Source organism: Myripristis murdjan, chromosome 1 (genome assembly GCF_902150065.1).
Source record: "Myripristis murdjan chromosome 1, fMyrMur1.1, whole genome shotgun sequence".
NCBI lineage: Eukaryota > Metazoa > Chordata > Actinopteri > Holocentriformes > Holocentridae > Myripristis > Myripristis murdjan.
Window position 1 is genome coordinate 15,852,514 of NC_043980.1, and position 19,270 is coordinate 15,871,783.

The 19,270-nt window shown below is 42.4% G+C and overlaps 3 protein-coding genes across 4 annotated transcripts; 2 read left to right on the plus strand and 1 right to left on the minus strand.

Annotated features, from left to right (window-relative positions):
- Positions 1-713: 713 nt before the first annotated feature.
- On the minus strand, positions 714-6,068 carry hmox1b (heme oxygenase 1b). 2 transcript variants are annotated; one of them, XM_030051355.1, is made up of 8 exons: positions 5,943-6,068; positions 3,555-3,810; positions 3,328-3,385; positions 2,435-2,546; positions 2,041-2,256; positions 1,636-1,908; positions 1,036-1,123; positions 714-921 (listed from the first exon to the last, which is right to left on the minus strand). In XM_030051355.1, the coding sequence occupies exons 3-8, from the start codon at positions 3,375-3,377 to the stop codon at positions 794-796; spliced, it is 867 nt and encodes a 288-aa protein (XP_029907215.1). In that variant the 5' UTR covers positions 3,378-3,385; positions 3,555-3,810; positions 5,943-6,068; the 3' UTR covers positions 714-793. The 2 variants fall into 2 exon arrangements, with proteins under 2 accessions (XP_029907215.1, XP_029907223.1); XM_030051363.1 differs by lacking the exon at positions 5,943-6,068 and adding an exon at positions 5,655-5,673.
- Positions 5,050-9,801, plus strand: hmgxb4b (HMG box domain containing 4b). The gene is made up of 8 exons (XM_030051342.1): positions 5,050-5,062; positions 5,985-6,143; positions 6,360-6,399; positions 7,372-7,481; positions 7,710-7,769; positions 7,862-8,251; positions 9,172-9,294; positions 9,454-9,801. Exons 2-8 carry the CDS (start codon positions 6,009-6,011, stop codon positions 9,496-9,498), a joined length of 903 nt encoding a protein of 300 aa, XP_029907202.1. The 5' UTR covers positions 5,050-5,062; positions 5,985-6,008; the 3' UTR covers positions 9,499-9,801.
- Positions 9,802-9,929: 128 nt separating this feature from the next.
- Positions 9,930-18,527, plus strand: LOC115367988 (uncharacterized). The gene is made up of 8 exons (XM_030063934.1): positions 9,930-10,764; positions 11,982-12,313; positions 13,001-13,111; positions 13,393-13,515; positions 14,097-14,478; positions 14,591-14,650; positions 14,785-15,077; positions 15,796-18,527. Exons 2-8 carry the CDS (start codon positions 11,984-11,986, stop codon positions 17,521-17,523), a joined length of 3,027 nt encoding a protein of 1,008 aa, XP_029919794.1. The 5' UTR covers positions 9,930-10,764; positions 11,982-11,983; the 3' UTR covers positions 17,524-18,527.
- The last annotated feature ends 743 nt before the right edge of the window (positions 18,528-19,270 follow it).

The following is a 19,270-nucleotide window of genomic DNA, read 5'->3' on the forward strand; positions in this document are numbered from 1 at the left end:
GATGGGAGTGATAATGGTTTGCAAAGATAGTGCTAACCAGCTGAAACATTAAACTACAGTTAGAAGGAGGTATTCACCTGCATCATGAGAGGTTTAGTCAGGTCAGAGAGTGATGTGTTGTTTTGCGAACGCAGATAGGAAACACGTCATAGCAGATGTAAATGGTGGCTGGACAAAAGTGGTTCTGTTTTGATGGGTGTGAACATGACTTCAACCGATTGCTTCATTTCCAAATATCTCGCATGACGCTACTCCCTTTTCTTTTGTGAAATTACAGTAAACACTTGTTACTTTTCTGAGTGTACTTCTCTATTTCACATTTCCACATCAATTGTCAACCCAGTGCTTCAGCCCCAAATTTGTCATCTGCATCAGTGCAGTTGATAAACACAAAGCTTTTGGAGGAGGATTCAATGAACCCAAAACTGGTGAAGTATTTTTAACAGGGGATTTAATTAAAAAAAGGAGACATATTTACATTATGTACACACAGTTTTGAATCTAAATATTGCACATGGCATTGGTTACTACACAGAGGCTGTCTGGCAGTATTACAGTGGAAAATCAGGAACAGTGATAAAATTCAAAAATTACAGAATTTTCACTTTCTTCCCTCAGACATGAAAATATATTATAAACAGGTTTTCTCAGTTAACATTACATACAGTATTTGACAAAACATATAGTATTTGACATTTATAGACACAGGCATCATTCAAGATCTTCAGTTGGGGTCTTCAATGTTATAAATATAAAGCTGTTAAAAGTTTTTTTTTTTTTTTTTTTAAGTTCTCTAAAATGCATAGATTCCCATGCTGACTGTGGCCAGAGCCACGAAGAGTCCGACGACCATCCTGAGGAGTGGGGCGGCGCTGATCATACTGCTGGGGATCTGGAGTGTCTTGGCCAGCGTGGAATCCCCTGCGAAAGGACAGGCGTTAGTTAAAAGTGATAGAGAAATGTACAAAAACACCAATGGCATACTATTGACCTGAGTTATTTTGTATACTTCTTCTTCTTATCTATTTGTCTTACCATTAGTCAGTTTGGACTGTGCCGTGCGACTCTGCATCTCGCTCTCTGTCTGAGTGACATTCAGCATCTTCTGCAAATCATCAAACACCTGCAAAACAAAAACAAAAGCAACAATCCATCAGTCACTTATTTTATGTCATGCATCAATAAGCACCCACAAAAGCAAAAAATAAGATCTACTCACTGCTCTGAAAAGTAATTAATTTCTGCTGAAAGCCTGACAAAGCCTGAGGTCTTGGAACATTGACGAAATACCACAAACAAAGAAAAGGCAGCAGCTCACCAGAATCCACTGTTAACGGCTTAACCGTGAAAGCAGTTTTATTGTGAAAAGACAAGCTTTTGATCAAGACATCATGTCAAAACGATAAATCTTGTCATTTAACAATAAAATAGTGCTTTTGCAATTAAACTGTTAGAGTGGATTGCCACCTTTGTGGAACTTCTATGTGCATGACTTCATGGCAAACACTCCTATCCTAAAAAAACCCCACAATTTAACTACTTGGGGTTGCTCATTTTTCCTAAACAGCTAACACTTATTTGCTCTTCGCTCTCTTCCTCCACCCTGCTCTCTGTCCAAACATCCTCCCTCCTTACCTGGATGTTAAACTCGAAGGCTCTGACGGCCTCCTCCAGCACGCTGTTCCTCTCCTCCTCTGTCAGCTCAATGCTGTTCATCCTGCTGCGGTAAAGCTGTTTGAACAGGTTGGGACTGGAGACACCAGGGAAGGAGAAGAACGACAGGCCCTCGCCATTCTTCAGCCCCAGGGACTTCTGGGTGATTCGGCCCAGGACCTGCCCACCCGACAGGTCACCGAGGTACCGGGTGTAAGCATGGGCCACCAGGAATTCAGGGTTTTCTTTGCCAATCTGAACATGAGAAAAATGAGGAGTGTTACTTCAACATAAGAAGCTACGCCAAATAAAATGGCACAGGAGGAGTAAATCACCTGTGCATGTTCAAGTCTTTTATAAGTGCAACACAATTAAGTTGAAACATGCCTGTCTTAGTCTGTGTGAGTATCTTTTAGTGGCCGCAGGGATAACAATCCTCTCTCTCCAGTCCTGGCCATAGAAGTGCTCCAGGTCTTTCTCGATGGGCTCCAGCCTCGCCAGTTCAGCAGGGAAGTAAATGGGAGCAACAGCAGGGTGGTCGCAGTTCCTGTCCAGCTCTTCCTCCAAGGCCTGGTAGATCTCATACAGTGAGCACAGAAGGAGCTGAGGAGGGGAAAGACGAGGAGAGTCAGTGTTAGTCCTACTGCAGTCAGCACACACATAGAGGCAGCTAGCCTTGCATACCAAAGGGAACTAAAGCAAAGCTCAAAAAAAGGCGCAAGAAGTGCATGGAGTGTCAGCTGAACGTCACTTTAGTTGGATCTGCAGTGCACTGTAATACCTTGTACTGTGCCAGTGTGACTTGTCCCCTCTGGTAGCTCAACATCAGCTCTGTGTTCTCTGCCCTGACGTGGCTCTCCTTCGTCACCATTTTGATTTGCTCTGACAGATCCCTGTAAGAGAGGAAGTGGATAATGTTCATCACAGCCGGCTTGAGTTAGGATGCATTAGTAGTAGATGATGTCTGACCAAAGCAATCTGACCATGTTCAAGTTCAGGTTCAAGTCCAAGTTCAAGTTCAAGTTCAAGTTTATTTAGAGCCCTTAATCACTGTTACAGTCTCAAAGGGCTTTGCAAACCCACAGTTTATAGAAAACAGAACAACACACCCTGACCCAAGCCATTACAGCGGACAAGAAAAAACTCCCACAAAACCCCAGAAGCCATGATCAAGTTCACGGTCGTCATGCTGAATCAATGGCAGAAAATAATGAAGGGTAAAAGAGGGAATCATTAAAGAGTCATAATGTAGACAAACGTATAGGGCAAATGCTTGCATATTAAGTCCAAAGTGCAGAAAATACATTATATGTAGCGCGGCACCTATAGATGCTTATCTATTGTACATTAGGTGACAGGTGCCACTGATAAATTTCTGCAAGTGCAGACAGAAAACCGAGCACAGACAGTACAAGAGACCTAGTTTTGCATGCACAGCATTTATGTAGCGGTGCTTGTAAATGCAGTCATAGCAGAGATTAATAGATTTGAACATGCACATGTGAATCACACTTTCTAACACTTATTTGTCCTAATTAACTCCAAGACATTCAAGAAAAAAACTCATGATCAACTTCCAATTTGAACATTTAGATTATTAAACACCAAGTACTCCAGATCCATGTCATGGAGAGATATTACAGTGAGCAGAGATTAATGGTGAATGGTTCCAACCTGTCAGTCATCTGCTCTGCGGCTGTCTTTGTCTTCCTCTCTGTCTCCATCTCTGCGTCTGAAAAAAAGACAGACTTCAGAAACGTGCACTTACAGTACATATAACACCTTATAAAGTGATCACAAACACCACATAGCGATCGAGTTAGTGTAAAAAGGAAAAAAGAGGATATATGAATTTCACAATATCAAAAAAAGTAGCATGTCACATGTTTGGTTTCACTCACCAGTTATAATGAAGTCCTGTAAGTTTGGTAGTTTGGTATACAGTATGTCCACAGTGATCCACTGTTCTTTGTCTCTGGATGCTCAGTTTGTGCTCTGTGTACCCCTTCAGTGACTCTCTCTCTTTTATACAATCCCCTGTCTCCTCCCTCTCTGCCAGCTGAATGAAAACAGGAAGCAGCTTGGGCTGACTCAACATCTCCATTTGGAACACCGCAGGAGGAGGGACCTCAGCTAAACATGACGCAGCAACATCAGCTGAAATAGAAAAGAACAGTTGGGAGGGACCAGAAGTTAACATGATGCAGCAACTTTGGGAACAACCTAGGGTATGTTCAGACAGCTAGTAGAAAGTGGCCTAAATCTGATTTTTTCCCCCCACAAATGTGACACAGATCTTCTTTTTATGCCAGTGTGAAGAGCAAAAAACACACTGAATATGACATTTTTCGATTCTAATTTGGGCCACTTTCATATGTGGTCCTAAATCAGATACATATCACATGCAAAGATGAATGTGAACAGTCAAGGCAAAAAGATTACAAAAAGGAAAAATCAGAACTGGGTCATTTTCAATCACTGTGTGAACATAGGCAGGTTGAAAAGTGGCGAGGGAGGGATTATGGGGCTTAGCATGATCAAGCAACTTTAGGAATGCCACGGGACACCAGCAGGAGGAGGGACCTCAGCTAAACATGACATGGCAACAGCAGCAGAAATAGGAGAAGAGTAGGGAGAGACCAAGAGTTAACATGACACAGCAACTTTGGGATCAACTTAGAAAAGTGGTGAGGGAGGGACTATGGGACTTGGCATGATCAAGCAACTTTAGGAAAGCCATGGGACAGCGGCAGGAGGAGGGGTGAGAGCTAAACATGACAGTGCAACGAGACAAGAGGAGGAACCACAAGTCCTGACAAACATGAAACTGCAGATAGGGCAATGCTGAAATAGTGACTGGTGGAATCAAATAACAATCACAACTCTGTTATGGAAAGGAAAGCACAAGAGCAGTTTCACACATTTTTCTTGAGATACATTCCTAAACAAGTTCAACCAGTGGCCTACGTGAAGATATACTGATAAGGTATTGTTAGTCATATGAAACAAAAGTGAACTCCCAGTTTCAGCAGAACAAACCCTAGAATCCTATGATCCCTCTGTATTAAAAACGGAAATGCTGTTTCGTATCTTTCACTGCCAAGTTCAGCTATGTTTAAATAAAATTAATCATACCCACAGCTTTTTTTTTGTATCAGTGTGTCAAGGTGTTGATTCAAAATGACAAAATACCACTATGTTTGCTGGAAAATACTAGTGTTCCACTTGATGGAAATGCAAACTGCCATAGTCTTTAGAACTAATCAGAGACAACAGGGCAGCACTTAAAACAGGCCATACCTAAAAAATGAATAATACTGCCATTTGCTTTATTTATATCCTGCTGTCAAGGGACCTTAGAGCATTGTCATAATTCTGCACTGATTCTGAGTAATTTCCTCAACAACTGGTAAGGTTTGGCCACACAATGTGTAGGTGGTGACACAAACAATTTGCAGTCTATTGTTGGAGGGGAAAAAGTCTGTGAGAAACTCCCTGGAAAGAATGATGTTTCCAAATCATAGACTTGCAATAGAAACTTATCTAATCTATCTAATCTCTGCTAGCCAGCATAATATTGTGTCACCTAGAAAACCTGCACATCTGCTCCAAGTCAGCAGCATGGGGTTAAGTGGTCGTAAAAAAGCATGAGCACAGGACAACTGGCTGTTAAATGGGTTACCTAACGATAATTCGAGTTAACGTGAATCAGCAAACTGAGACTAAACGTGAATCAGCAGCACATGCTCAGCTGTAGTCGAGCCCGTCGGTGAAAGAGACGCCCTCGGCTTGTTATTAAGGTTCATTTTAAAGTTCTTGGACGTAAATGTAGGTCATGTTTGAGTTGATCCATTTCACATAGTTTTTGTGTGTCCCGAGTTGGTCGCTGCAGGGATCCCGTCCGCGCTCCCTGTGCGCGTCCCAGCGCCCAGCAATCTTTGACCCCTCCACATGGCAGAAGATTGTTTTTCCATAGTCAGCGTGTTGTCCAAAGGCCTCACCTGTTTGTTTTGAGGCGCTGCTTTGAAAACCTTTAGTTTCATAGTGGCGCAGATGCTGACTTTTGCTGTGTATTATTCATAAAGCCTGCTTATTCGCGTCTAAGTAAGGTTTTGTTTGTTGTTGTGTTTCTTTTTACATGCGCTAACATCAGGTCTCGTTCATGCATGACGCTTCCTGACCTAAATCTTAATACATTTGCGAGTGGCTACGCACAAATATGTGACTGATGTGAACTATAATAAGTTACGAGAGACGATGATGATCACCAGCTACAGCTTGTCATTTACCTCATCACCAGGTGTTGCTGTCTTTATTCCCCTAAATGCCAGCAGACATTCCCTGCAGAAGAGCAGATGGATGGGGAGGTGGGCCTTGTGACCGGACGTGTCCAGAGAGAGAGAAAAAGATCCTACAAAGACTTTCTGGTTGATGTGGAGGACCTGGAGGAGTCAGATGATGAAGACTACAGTACCAAAAAACTGTACAAGGTAGTCATTGGATGCTGTGTGATGACAAACGGAGCACTGATGGATGATGATTTTTTGTAGATAGGTGGTGACTAGATGGATGTATTGTTTGGTAGATTGCTTGAAAGAATGACCAACTTTTTTTTTTCTACACCTAGTTTGCATCCCTGATCTTTGTGATGGGAAACATCATTAAGTATTGTCAAGGTGTGATGGTTTTCTTTCACTTTTTTTCAGGAACCAAAGGGCTTGCACAAGAAGAAAAGGCAACACTCTGGTAAGGAGCATTTGACATGTTAAGGTGGCATGTGTTTGCTGTTGATGTAATTCATGATAACTACACCCTAACCCACGACAGCCACACTTGATCAGTGTAGAAATCACGAGAAGTTGTTATATTGTGACTCTCATTTGTCCCTCATGGATGTAAAATTATATTTAAGTGCTTAACAGTGTGATAGCTGGGTTTACTTCAAATCATGTTAAAGCAAAATTAAACTAGAGTGAAGGGTTGTGTAGTTAACCGGGTGAAATGTCACTCCACATGGCGGTGAAATATCCTCAGTATTTGCACTCTGTGCTCCTGGGCTGCTAATCCAGAATAATGTATTTGAGTCTGTCCATTCACTTTCACTGCACTTCACAGCAAAATGGGCCCCCAAATAACACTTTTTAAGCAAAGGATCAAACATGAACAAAGCGGATTATGCCAATATAAAAATATAGTCCCGGTATCCATTTTTTGAGGAAATTAAACAGCCTTTTTCTTGTTATTGTCCTGTTGGAATTATAAAATTAGATCTGGCTGGTATTCTCATAGTAGCCTCGTGCCAGAAAAAACAACCTGATTGCCCTTTGACCATCAATTGTAATGTCATGAAAAATGGGTACTGGGATTTGATTTTTATGTTGCATAACCATGTTTGTTTGTGTTTGTTTATGTGCTAAAAGTGTTATTTTGGGACCTGGTACATACTGTGCTTGCAACCCAGGGGTACATGAAGCAACTAAGGAAGGTATTTCACCACCATGTGGGGTCAAAATTGAACTTCAATTTTGCTGTAAATTAAGTGAGCATTCCATTTCCAGTTGTCTGGTATACTCAGCTTTCCACTGCAACCCTGTTTTCATGAGATTGATGTGATAAATTAAAGGAGGTAAAAGCTAACAGTTTATTAAGCAAATGTCCCTGGTCATCAGGATAATTAAAATGCCTACTTGATACCTTTATCATAATGACCCATTGCAGATAATAGCGGAGTTGGGTCTGGACCCTATGGTGTAACGTCTCCTGGCTTCCTGCCTGTCTATCCAGTCTATGTAACACAAGGCCAATGGAGACAGACGGCACTAGAAGAGGTGACAGAATGCATGGGATGAAGAAGAATAAGAGCTCAAGTACATTTTGCTCATCAGATGAAGTTTGTCAGGGCACTGTTGTTGTTTGACAGAAAGAGAAACTGTGAATTATTATTACTGTGAATTATTCTTATTGTTGAGGATGGATTTAAACTGTGTCTGGGATATTATTCTCACACTGATGAGATGACTAATTAGGCCTTCTCTCACTGTGTCACCGTTAACTAGAATGGTACCCAAGACAATTTGCTGCATTCGGGTTGTACAGCAGAGGGCAGCATTGATCAGGTAATCACTTAGTGGGTTCATTTTTTTAAAGTTATTTTTTTGATGTCAATTTAGCCATCCAGTATCTTTTTCTACCTTTCTACTCCTCCCAGGTAAATCATAGTCCCATTGTGGAGTACTGGGTCCATCTAAATGACCAGCAGGATACAGCGGACTGTCCCCTGACCGACCTCATCCCCTCCGCTGCAAGTCCAGTAACCTGCAGACCTCACCCATTCATATCCACTCCTAATTCAGTGACTGATATTGCCAGTACAGTGAGTTTCATAAGTAGTCCAGTGATATCTACTTCTAGCTCCATGGCTGACATGGCTAGTCCCACCAGCTCTGTGTGTAGTCCCCCAAGTTCAGCCTCAGACACCCCGAGATCTACATCCAGGGGTCCCAGTTGCTCTGACTTGGATCCCATCAACGCTGCTGCTCACCTTCACCTCCTGGGAGAATCTTTGTCTCTCATTGGACAGCAGCTTCAGGAGACAAATGTGAGTGGAATCAAAGAATGTAGAAAAACTGCATTTTGTTAATGTCTAGCCAAAAAAAAATTAAGTAACGAAAAACATGTAGCTTGTTATAACATAAACACTAGGAAGGCCAGTTGCTTTTGGGCGGGCAGGAAGCCATCAACCGATCATTCCTCAGGTTTCCTTGCAAGATTTTGAAATTTTGAAGTACTGGTTTGTACAGAAAATAGGCCTGGGAAAAGTTATGCAAAGACAAGACAATGGAAATGACTGTCGAGCTGTCATGAAGTCCATAATGTGAGAAACAGGCTAAAAACCTGAGGCACTCTAATTGTGGGGAAAAAAAATTAAAAAGTGTTTTTATTTTTATTCAGCATGGGATAAGAATCAACATGTTTCAACTACATCGTCCTCATCAGGCTGAAAACTGTCCTAGATGTGGTGCTGATGTGGAATCATAAAGATGACATGTTTCAACACCGTCTTCATGAGGGTGTGAACCTTCATGAAGACGATGTTGTAAAAACACGTTGCTTGTTATTCCATGCTTAATAAAGGATTTTTACTTTTTTTCCACAATCAGAGCGCCTTGGATTTTTTCAACTTCTTGTTTCTCTTCTAATTAAAACCTGCCTCAGGCTAGTGCTTTGGCTGCTGGGACTCCTACTCACTCATTGGCTACACTGACACTTCAGTCAGCATAAGCATCAGTGCCAGTGGCTGATAAATTGCTTTAAATTAAAAAAAAAAAAAAAAAGCTTGAAGGTTTTGGACAGACATAAGTGAATTTAATATCCCCTATGACCACAATCCTCCTATTAGTTGTAGAAGGGCATGGCTAATTTTTGCCTCATGGTAACATGCCGCATATGTACTGATCTGTTCACTGCATTATGGATTCACAGTAAACAGTATATACCCCTCACTGTCTGTCTCTGCAGAAGATGGCATGTGTGTCTGGTAGCCTGTCTCTGCTCTTGGACTCTCTGCTGTGTGCCCTGGCTCCTCTAGTCTGCCTCACCTCACAGATACAAGAGCTGAGGCTCTGCACACAGCACACACTGGTGAGAGAAGCAGCCACTTGGCAGTGTACATACAGGCACTGTGCAGTGATCCATGCATGCACATATACATATGACCATAATACATGGTCCAAGGATTGTTGTGAAAATATGTGATTTAAGACGAGACATATTTTCATGTCCCTTTTTTTCCCTTTTAAGGCTGACACTCTGGAGAATATTGCCTATGTGATGCCTGGGCTGTGATGACGAAGACCCTGTCTGCACACAGCAAGTTATAAAATCCTCAAAGACACTTAAGATTAGATTAGTCTTTTGGAAAAGAGGCATTTTGTTCCAAAAAGAGAATGACTGAAGCTAGTCGTCAGATTTTTTTTGTTTGCTTTTTTTGCACTATGTACTCCACCTGGTGATAGGTATGTTGATATAAATGTGCTAATAATGCATACATGTAAGATAAAGAGTTCACATCTTTGTATTGGTTGTTGTATCAGTAGAAATACTTTATTGGTTATATGCACACCACATTATTAAACTTTGTTGGACTCATTGGAATCTAATAGATCATCATTCCCTTTGTCAATCTATGTCATTAGATAGTAAGTAAGTAAGTACACTTTATTAATCCCACAAGGGGAAATTCCAACACAGGAAGTACAGGCTGGATTTTTCTGGTTTATGTTAAATCATCAAGTATTTCCTAGATGTGGTGCCAATGTAGAATCAGTTTTGCCTTTTAGTTTGAATGTGAATCTCTGTTCGGTGAAGCCAGACCTCAAGATCTGAAAAGGTTTGGTAGAAAATAGGTCGTCGTGTGTGAAAAACAACTGAAGCTGAGTCTTGAGGCCAGTGGTAAAGTTCAAAGCTCAGCAGAATGTTGTACACACAACACAGGCAGAGTGAGATTCCACTCTAATTTGGTCTGTGGCATAACGCTTAGCATTGTAAAAGTGCTTTTTTTTTTATGTGTGTCACACTTTTAGCCCTGATCGGCCATGACAGCACTGTCTTGTGCACTGTCTATGTTTTTATAGATCAGGTAGTAACCATAGTTGCCAGCCAGGTAGTAACCATCTGATCAGCCTGAGCCTGAAAGGCAACCCCTGCAGCTCTGGCAGTGCCTCCGTGGGTGTGGTGAGTGAAATTTAGGCTGTATGATTCACATGTGCCCCAGGATACATCTCCTCCACCCCATCATGGAATGCTCAGCAGTCTGCACACAAAGGAGGCTGTTGCGCACTCCACAAAAATGAACGTGTGAATGTGTGAATGTGTTTATGTGTGCGATAGAGGTAGAGAGTTGGGAGTGGCTAGAGAGGCTGCTCCCCAAGACTGTGAAACACACCTGTTGAGGCAGTTTAGATGAAGCAAGGAGCTAGTTGGGATTGGATACTTCCTATTACAAGCTAAGTACACTGAAGGAAGTTTTCTGGAAGAGAGACATACACCTGACGCGAGATCTGAAATAGAGAAGACTTGAAAGTGCGTAGCCTAAAGCCCCTCCACAGTCGAGTAAGTATTTTTTGGATGGATTGAATAATGCTAATGCTGCAGCTATGTTTTACTTTTTTATATTAGAAAAAAGAATGTGAATTATGAGTGACCGTGCACTTCTTTCGGACTAAGATGATTAGCACTAGGCCTACACCATAATATTAACCCATGTATAGGATGTGCACTTTACAGCACATTTGTACCAACTGTTTCTGAGTGTTGAGTCTGGACAAGTAGCTGTCAGCGTTATGTCACACTTAAGCTGCTCTGATAGATCATAGATTATGTGAAATTTAGAGGCCACCACCCAGTTACACTTCATGCTGTCAGTATCCGGGTTTTAGACTGGACTGGCAACTTTGAGTCTCACTTTAATATGTGTGTGTGTGTTTTAATGTGTTTAGACTGTATGAAATACAGCTCTTACAATGTTTTGTGTTCACTTTTTATTTTGTGTGCATTGATAAGTGTATGTGTGTCTGGACGTGTGCGCATCACTTCAAATGTAGAGGTCAGGGTTATAATGCAGTTGGACAGGACCAGCAAGGTGTGGCAAACAACAGTTCAGTCATGCACACCGCAGAAAAGGGACGCAGTGGGAACAGGAAGAAAGGTGATGAAGTGAAAGCTTTGTAGAGTAAGCGCTCATCATTTACCTCAGGTCTTGTCAAGTAACTCACGCACAACAGGTGAAACTAGAAACAGAAGTAAACATTCCTACAAGATGACAGGCTAAAAAACAAGGAAGCATTCTCTTCATCTTTTCATGGGACGCATACAAATCACATGTACATTAAACTAATTACAGCCTTTATGCAGTATGTCGACTTATTTGACTAAATAGCCCATCTTGCTTGGATAGTATGTGAGATGACAGATGATGAGACAGTAAGGAAGCACATCTGCCAAACCAAGACCATACTTTGTTTTTCCAGTTTCCTTTACATGTGGATTCATGTGGATTCATTAATTTAATTTAGCCCCCAGCTAAAGCCACAAGTACAAACCCACACTCGTCCAACATGCCGTTGCTTGTTGTTAATTCCTACTGTTTTCTACTCGTTTACAAGGTGTCATATTAACACCCGTAATCACTGGTGTTGAATTACTTGTGAGTGAAATCCTCGCAGACCTAAATCCCCTGTTTGACTATTCTTCTCAAAATACTGGCACATTGTTCAAATTGCAGTGTTTTTTTTTTTTTTTTTTTTTTTTTATGTCAAACTTCTTTCCAGCTATGACTGAACACCTTAGAGGGAGTCACTATGGGTCCTCCCTCCCAGAGCTGCGGCTTGTCCTTTTGGGGACCATCGGATGTGGAAAAACAGCATCAGGGGACACAATCCTGGGCCAGCTGTCTCCCACCTCTGGCGACTCCAGGAGCTGCCAGCTGCGACAGGGCTTTTCCGAGGGCAGGAGGCTGACCTTGGTGGAGGCACCGAGGTGGTACTGGAACGGCAGCCACATGGAGGAGAATGTAAAGAAAGAGACAGAGCGGGCATTGAAGCTGGTAGCCCCGGGCCCACATGCATTTCTGCTGCTGGTGCCAGTTGGCCAGTTCACAGAGGTCGGTTGTGGTCTGTCTGTCCCCTCTCTTGTGTTTTTGATTCCACAGCAATGTGCTCCATTTCAAATCACACAAACATCGGTAACACTTTACAATAAGAGTACAACAATTAACATTAGTTAACGTTAGTTAATGCCGTTAATTAACTGTTAGTTACTGATTATTATGGCATTTACTAATGTTAATGATATCTACAATAACCCTTAAATAACATATAAATTAATACCTTAGCATGAACAGCATTAGTACATGATTCTTAGACACATTAGTTAACGGTTAGTTAGCTGTTACTTAATGTTCATTACCTGTTACTTAATGTTTATTACGGCATTAACTAACGTTAATTGTTGTACTCTTGTTGTAAAGTGTTACCCAAACATCAAAGATTAAAAGCTGTTACAATGTGTGAAAGTCAAGGTAATGGATGAAAGGGCTTTTATAAGTCATGTTCTGGGATCTAAAATTTTCCCATGTGAATTATTGAAAGGTTGGAAAAAAAAATACTCAAATTTAAAGACAGCAGTATTATACCATGCACTTCTTGACCATGTGTTTTGTTATTAATGTTATACTAACTGTGCATTTTCACGCATTAATTCATGCATAATTTCCAATAGTAGGCCTGTATTTATTTGGTAAAGCCTTACTAATGAATTTTCTTCTCCCTCCTCTTCTTGGTGTGCCCAGGTGGAGGGCTGTGTGCCTGCAGAGCTAGAGGAGGTTTTTGGGGAGGGTGCGCTGCGCCACACCCTTATCCTACTGACCTGTGGAGATTACCTGATGGGCCGGACAGAGCAGGTTCAAATCCTTTTGATTTCACTAGTTTGACAATTTGGTTTCTCCAGATCATAGAGTTGAATGATTTGAAGGGGAGTGGAAAAAAGTAACACCCCCTCTTTTAATTAGCTCCACTTTTGGGTGGTAAATTCAGAAGAAGACTGTACTTTATATGCTCCTAACATCCCTGCAGCACTTGTAGACCATGCCCTGTGTCAGGTTGGGACAAACCATAAACTAGGGGCGGGGAAGAGGGAAACTATTGCACATCTGAAGCCACACAAACCAACTTTACTTCACAGGCTTATCTGCAAGGAGAGGACCCAGGCCTCAGGGAAATTATCGAGTGCTGCGGAGGGAGGTACCACTTCATCAACAATCGTCAACGTCAGGACAGGGAGCAGGTCAGGACTCTGCTGGAGAAGGTAAGACGGCGGTAGAGTACAAGAAGATTAACAAACAAGTTTCAGCGGCGTCCTCATACCCATTTGTTTTTGTGGTTGACACATTTTTGGCAAGTTCATACGAGAACCTTTTGGATGAGGTAGATCTCTTGTTTTTGTTGATTCGCTGTGTTTTGAAAAACACAGTGGAAAAATATAGTTGTGTTTTCATTATTACATACTGAATGTGTTTGTGTCACTTTTTGTTTTTTTTGTTTTCTTACTTGATATGTCTGGGAAGGTTGCTAAGTATGCACGCTTATTCCTCAGCAACGCCCTGGTTCATACTAATACAGTTTCATTCATAAAGTCACACCTAGGTGCTGCCCAGTACCGCTATAGTCATAGTTCTACTTTTGGCACTAACTAGCTCTCCTGGACAGTTTTGGGTGTTAATGTCTTACTCATCTGAATGGCGGTTTTGCTGAGAGTTGTAAAGTGTTTAGCAAAAGTTATTAGACACAGGGCGGTTTCACATGGTGCAGGCAAACATGCATGCATTGTCAAGTTACTTGTATACATGTTGTGACATGAGTAAAATTAAGGTTATTGTCTTTCTGTAGGTAGAGAATATGGCACAGAGGAATGGAGGATGCTACCAGAAAACACTTGAAGAGCTGGAGACGGAGAGACTAGTGAGAGAGAGAGAGCAAGCACTGAGGGAATTGTACCGAGTTAAGGCAGAGGAGAAAAGAGAGACAGTGGAGCCACAGTTCATCTCAGACACACAGAGGGATAGAGCAGGAGGAGAGGAGTATAGGTATGCCACCTCCTTGGAGAGGAGGAGAGAAGACGAGAGGGAGGAGATGGACAGGAGAGTGTCTGCGAGCCAAGTGGCCAATGGGCTTCATTCAGCCCCAGCACCAGAGCCACAGTCATATTCAGAGTGTTGTAATGACAGTACGTCCCAAATCCAGAGGAGCCCCAGTTTCAAACTAAATGCAGGTAAATGACTCTCCCTTTTTTATACACTTTAATACACTCGCCCATGTCACAGCAGAAAAATGAACTGAGCAGAGAAAATGTTTGGAGCTTCATACCCATTTTTTTCCTGTAGATGGCGCCAGACTCTCACAACTATCTGAAGTCCAACCAACCAAGAAAGTGATGAGTACTTGTAAGTAATAGGAATTCAATTCACAGAATCTTTTTTGTCACTAAACAGTACACTTATAGGATGTTTGGAATATATAACTGGTTGTATGTCCAATTTCGTTTTCTAAGCTCCTCATTTTACCTGGTTTCTTTCAGTCCACCACAGAATCAACAGCCAAGGAGGGAAATCTTCCCCCGAGGTTTCCCCGACCTCTCCTCCCCATTCGCCGGTCTTTTCCTCCTTTGCTGCGTCAACATCAACTTCCGACTCCTCCGTGTCCTCCTCCTCTCCAGAGCTGCGCCTGGTGTTGCTCGGGCGGTCCGGAGCCGGGAAGAGCGCAGCTGGAAACACCATCCTGGGTCAGGAGGCGTTTGAGTCGTACCCGGACAGCCTCACATCCATCACTCAGGAGTGTGAGAAAAAGAAGGCACTGGTCGCAGGGAGAAGGGTCAGTGCTTCAGTCCACTTACTGTGAATTTTCGCTTACCTTGAAGGTGCTGCATTTTAAACATCACTATACTCATTTTCGAATCAGTTGTGATATTTTGGCATAATCACGACTGGTACCCTCTACCTCGCACCCCAGGAATTGGTGGTGCCAGTGTTTCTCTGTATTACCACTTCAATTCCCATAATGAACCATTCTTCTCTGTCATGAAGAGAACATTGCTGTTGTCTTCTCAATCCATCTCTCGCTTGTTTCAACTTCATTCAAACATTGCACTTTCATTTACGGAAGAGGATGAACATGGTGGAAGTGATATTTTTCCATTAGCCTTTCATACCTTCCGCCAGGTCTCTGAAAGCTTTAGCTCCCTTTACGCCGCAAGATAAGTGTCCTCTTCCTGTTTTGTGCCATAATGTAATCCCACAAGATTTGCAGTGACTTTATTTCACACAAAGTAACAAAGTGACAGTGAATGGGGTCTAAAATGCAAGTAAAGGCCAACAGAAGCTGTCGGTCTCAAAATTTGTCTTAAAATTAATGATTTATTGATGTACACATACTACAAAACTGTAGCAGCTTTAAATTTATGCTTACAGAATGCTAATAGTTTTTTTGTTATGTTATAGTCAGTATATGTTACTGTTTTTTTGTAATGTTGCCTTTCATTTTTTTCCCTCTTTCTCTCTCTTTCTCTTCTTCCTCAACCAAATGCCCTCAGGTTGCAGTGGTGGATACACCAGACTGGTTCAAGTCGGAGCATTCGCCAGATGAGGTGCGAGCTCAGATCTCCTCCTGTGTTGCACTGTCCAGTCCTGGACCCCATGCCTTCCTCCTGTGTGTCCCGGTAGACCAGTCTGCCAAAACCGAGCTGCAGGCTTTGGGGGCCCTTGAGGCTGTTTTTGGCCCTGAAGCGGTTCAGACACACACCTTGATCCTCTTTACATATGCTGATCGACTAAGGAAGAGCGGGATGGCAGGAGAGAACAGTGTGGAGGCATATATCGCCCGTCAGCGAGGGGATCTGTTGAAGCTGGTGGAGAAATGTGGGGATCGGTTTCATGTGATGGAGAGGGGAGGAGGCGAGGGGGAGAGGAGGAATGTGTCCGAGCTGCTGGAGAAGGTGGAGCAGACAGTGAAAGAGGGAGGAGGACAGTGCTATTCATGTCCTGCTTTTCAAGAAGCAGAGGAGAGAGTGAGGGAGAGACAGGTGGAGATGGCAAAGGAGAGGAGGGAGAGACGAGAACAAGAAAGGCTAAAAGATGAACAGTTCGGTGTTAGAAGGCAGATACTCCATTCCTCCATGCAGCCTTTGGCAGAGAGAGAAGAGGAGGAAGAGGAAGTGAGAGAAGATGAGATTGAGGAAACAAGGGATGAAGCAGAGAGGAGTGTGAGCACCATGAATCTTGAGAGTCTTCCTCCTATTTCACGTTCCACCATGTCTCCGTCATTTATTCGCTCCGTGTGGGAAAAAATGGAGTCTGGTGCAAAGATGGTTCCCAAGCTGCTGTCAGACAGTTCTGAATGGGTTGGTTCAGGAGCAAAGAGCGTAGCAGCTAGTCCAATGTGGGGAACAGTTGGCAGTGGGGCAAAAAATGTCCAAAAGATGGTGGTTGATAGTTCTGTATGGGGGAAAATGGGAGTCAGTGCTGAACAGGTCTCCAAACTAATGGCTGATAATGCAATGTTGGAGAGGCTCAGGGCACAGAAAGTCCCCAAGCTGGTGGTAGATGGTTCTACATGGGTGGGATCCGGAGCAAAGAGGGTGGCTGCAAGTCCCATGTGGGGAACAGTTGGGTCAGGTGCCAAATCTGGGGCCAAACTAATAGCAGACGGTTCCATGTGGGTTGGGTCTGGGGCCAAGAGTTTGGCGCAGAGTCCCATGTGGGGAAAGGTAGGATCTGGGGCTAAATCTGGAGCCAAAATCATGGCTGACAGTTCTAAGCGGGTTGGAGCTGGAATTGGAACCGGCGCAAAGAATTTGACACAGAGTCCCATGTGGGGAAAGGTCGGATCCGGGGCAAAAAGTGGAGCCAAAATGGTGGCCAGTGGTTCAATGCGGGTTGGAGCTGGAATTGGGGCTGGGGCGAAGAAAGTGGCACAGAGTCCAGTGTGGGAGAAGGTGGGGTCTGGAGCCAAAGCTGGGGCCAAAATGGTGGCTGAGAGCTCAGTGTGGGAGAAAATCAGCACTGCTGCTAAAAAGGTACCAAAGGTAGTTATAGGAGGTGCGTTGCTTGGTCTGGTGCTTGGGGTGTTTTTGGGGGGTGCATTAGGAGGAGCCATAGGGGCTGCTGCTGGGTCTGCGGTCACTGAGGTGGGCAGACGAAAATTGACCGAAAAAGATACACTGAAAGAGCTGGATAATGCTGCAAAAGATGCAGGGCAGACAGTGGATGACAGAGTGGAATCAATAGTCAAACATGGAGAAAAAGTTTTGAAAGCAGATTGATATGACACGGGTCATGAGCAACTGTCAATAAAATATATATGTAACAAATATAAGATCATTCCAGTTTAACTGGTTTCAAGGTAATTGTGGCAACACCATAAAAAAACTGTGGAAAATAATTTTAATTTTGACATGTACTGATAATCTTGTAAAATGCAGACTTATCCTCCCTTTTGTGACCACAGATTTACCCATGAGCTACTCACAGAGGCCTTTGTAGTTAAGATTTACTTTAAATTCACGAGAATGCATTTATTAATGTTTTTTTAAATCTGTATTTGTAGCTTGGTCTACAAATTAAATGTGACTCTGCCTAATGATGACTATTTTTTGAGATTCTGTTCAGGATGCTTATCCTGCAACAGTATAAATTAGGGCTGAACAATTTATCAAAAATATTATCAGAAGCGCAATATAGCCACGTGCAATATCCAGATCGCAGGAGCTGCAACGTTTTGATGGAGACAAAACATTGTTGTAAATAAAGCGGTGCTATAGAGATGGCCTACAAATCATGCTTTCAAAATGTAAGAAAACATATTTGTTTGGCACAGACACCAGCAAAAATCACATTGTTTTAATAGCTTTTTCAGTGAAAATGAAAATTAGAACGCAAAAATGATCATTCCTGCTAAAATCATTTATCATATCGCACTGATAATATCTAAAATTAGTGGTAATATTATTTTTTTACCATATTGTTCAGCCCTAATATGAACTGGAGCTTCATGAAAACTGACAGAATGTACATAGAGGCTTGAAATGATGATTTAGCAGTTACGTCATATGATTTATACTGTGTGAAAGTTACAGTGATATTGCAATTATTCTGCCTAATGTTTGAATAGTTAAACATCTTATTTCCTCTTTGTTGCTTAGCGTGAGCAATTAAAAACAGAAAGCTAAAGGCATTAGCTAAAACTTAATTTTGCAGGTCATTTTATAAATATAAGTTTATATTAACGCATTATATTGATCACAGAAAACCTTGATTAGTGATGCTTCATTAAAGGACATTTAATTACAAAGTAAATACAGTGTAGTGTGTCTTTTTTGTGAGATTGCATTTAGGCTGTGGTTCACCATCGCTGACCAACTTAAAGGGTTTTATCTGGCGCATATATTGTATTAGCCGGAAGATCCATCCTATCAAAACTAAAGCCTTCATACATATTTCTTGGCAATGATAACTGGCAGTATTTGTAGCCATTATTATGACCAAACATATTTTTCCATTATTCCTTCCTACTTCGATTATTCCATTTGCTAAACCTTGTTCCTACAACTGCTGTCTATTTCCACTGCCTTAGGAGATTGCAATTGTGTCCTCATCTTCAGCTCTCATCTTCAGGAAGCTCAGGCCAACTTTGGCCCAAGAACCTGTCAGTATTACCGTTGCTGCCATGGGGCGCACATTTAGCCTTCGCCTGTGCGAGTGATGAAATACAGCCATTGGTATTTCTGTTTGCAAGTGGGTGTGGATCTGGTGGCACGAGGGGCACAACAGATGGTAGAGGGAGGCGGGTCGGAGGTGAGGGTATTATCTCTGGGTCCCAGGCCATCTAGCATCACCCTGCTTGGCCTCCTGTATCAGTAAGACGCAGAGAGTGGGTCAACACCCCAGTGGCCCTGTGCCCCACGTGCACACTGTGCGGTGATGTAGTGGTAAATAAAAGCCACCGACATAAACAGACGAATGTTTTATTTTCTTAAAAAGACCCTATTTTCATGTAACCTACATTGATGC

Bases quoted from the DNA above. Each gene is read 5' to 3' on its own strand.
- hmgxb4b (XM_030051342.1), top strand. From the start codon at position 6,009: ATGGATGGGGAGGTGGGCCTTGTGACCGGACGTGTCCAGAGAGAGAGA. The intron at 7,770-7,861 runs GTAATCACTTAG...TACTCCTCCCAG, and splicing joins CAGAGGGCAGCATTGATCAG to GTAAATCATAGTCCCATTGT. The intron at 8,252-9,171 runs GTGAGTGGAATC...CTGTCTCTGCAG, and splicing joins AGCAGCTTCAGGAGACAAAT to AAGATGGCATGTGTGTCTGG.
- hmox1b (XM_030051355.1), bottom strand. From the start codon at position 3,377: ATGGAGACAGAGAGGAAGACAAAGACAGCCGCAGAGCAGATGACTGAC. The intron at 2,257-2,434 runs GTATTACAGTGC...TCCCCTCCTCAG, and splicing joins TCACACTGGCACAGTACAAG to CTCCTTCTGTGCTCACTGTA. The intron at 1,909-2,040 runs GCATGTTTCAAC...TCTCATGTTCAG, and splicing joins ACTCACACAGACTAAGACAG to ATTGGCAAAGAAAACCCTGA.
- LOC115367988 (XM_030063934.1), top strand. From the start codon at position 11,984: ATGACTGAACACCTTAGAGGGAGTCACTATGGGTCCTCCCTCCCAGAG. The intron at 13,516-14,096 runs GTAAGACGGCGG...GTCTTTCTGTAG, and splicing joins TCAGGACTCTGCTGGAGAAG to GTAGAGAATATGGCACAGAG. The intron at 14,651-14,784 runs GTAAGTAATAGG...GGTTTCTTTCAG, and splicing joins CAAGAAAGTGATGAGTACTT to TCCACCACAGAATCAACAGC.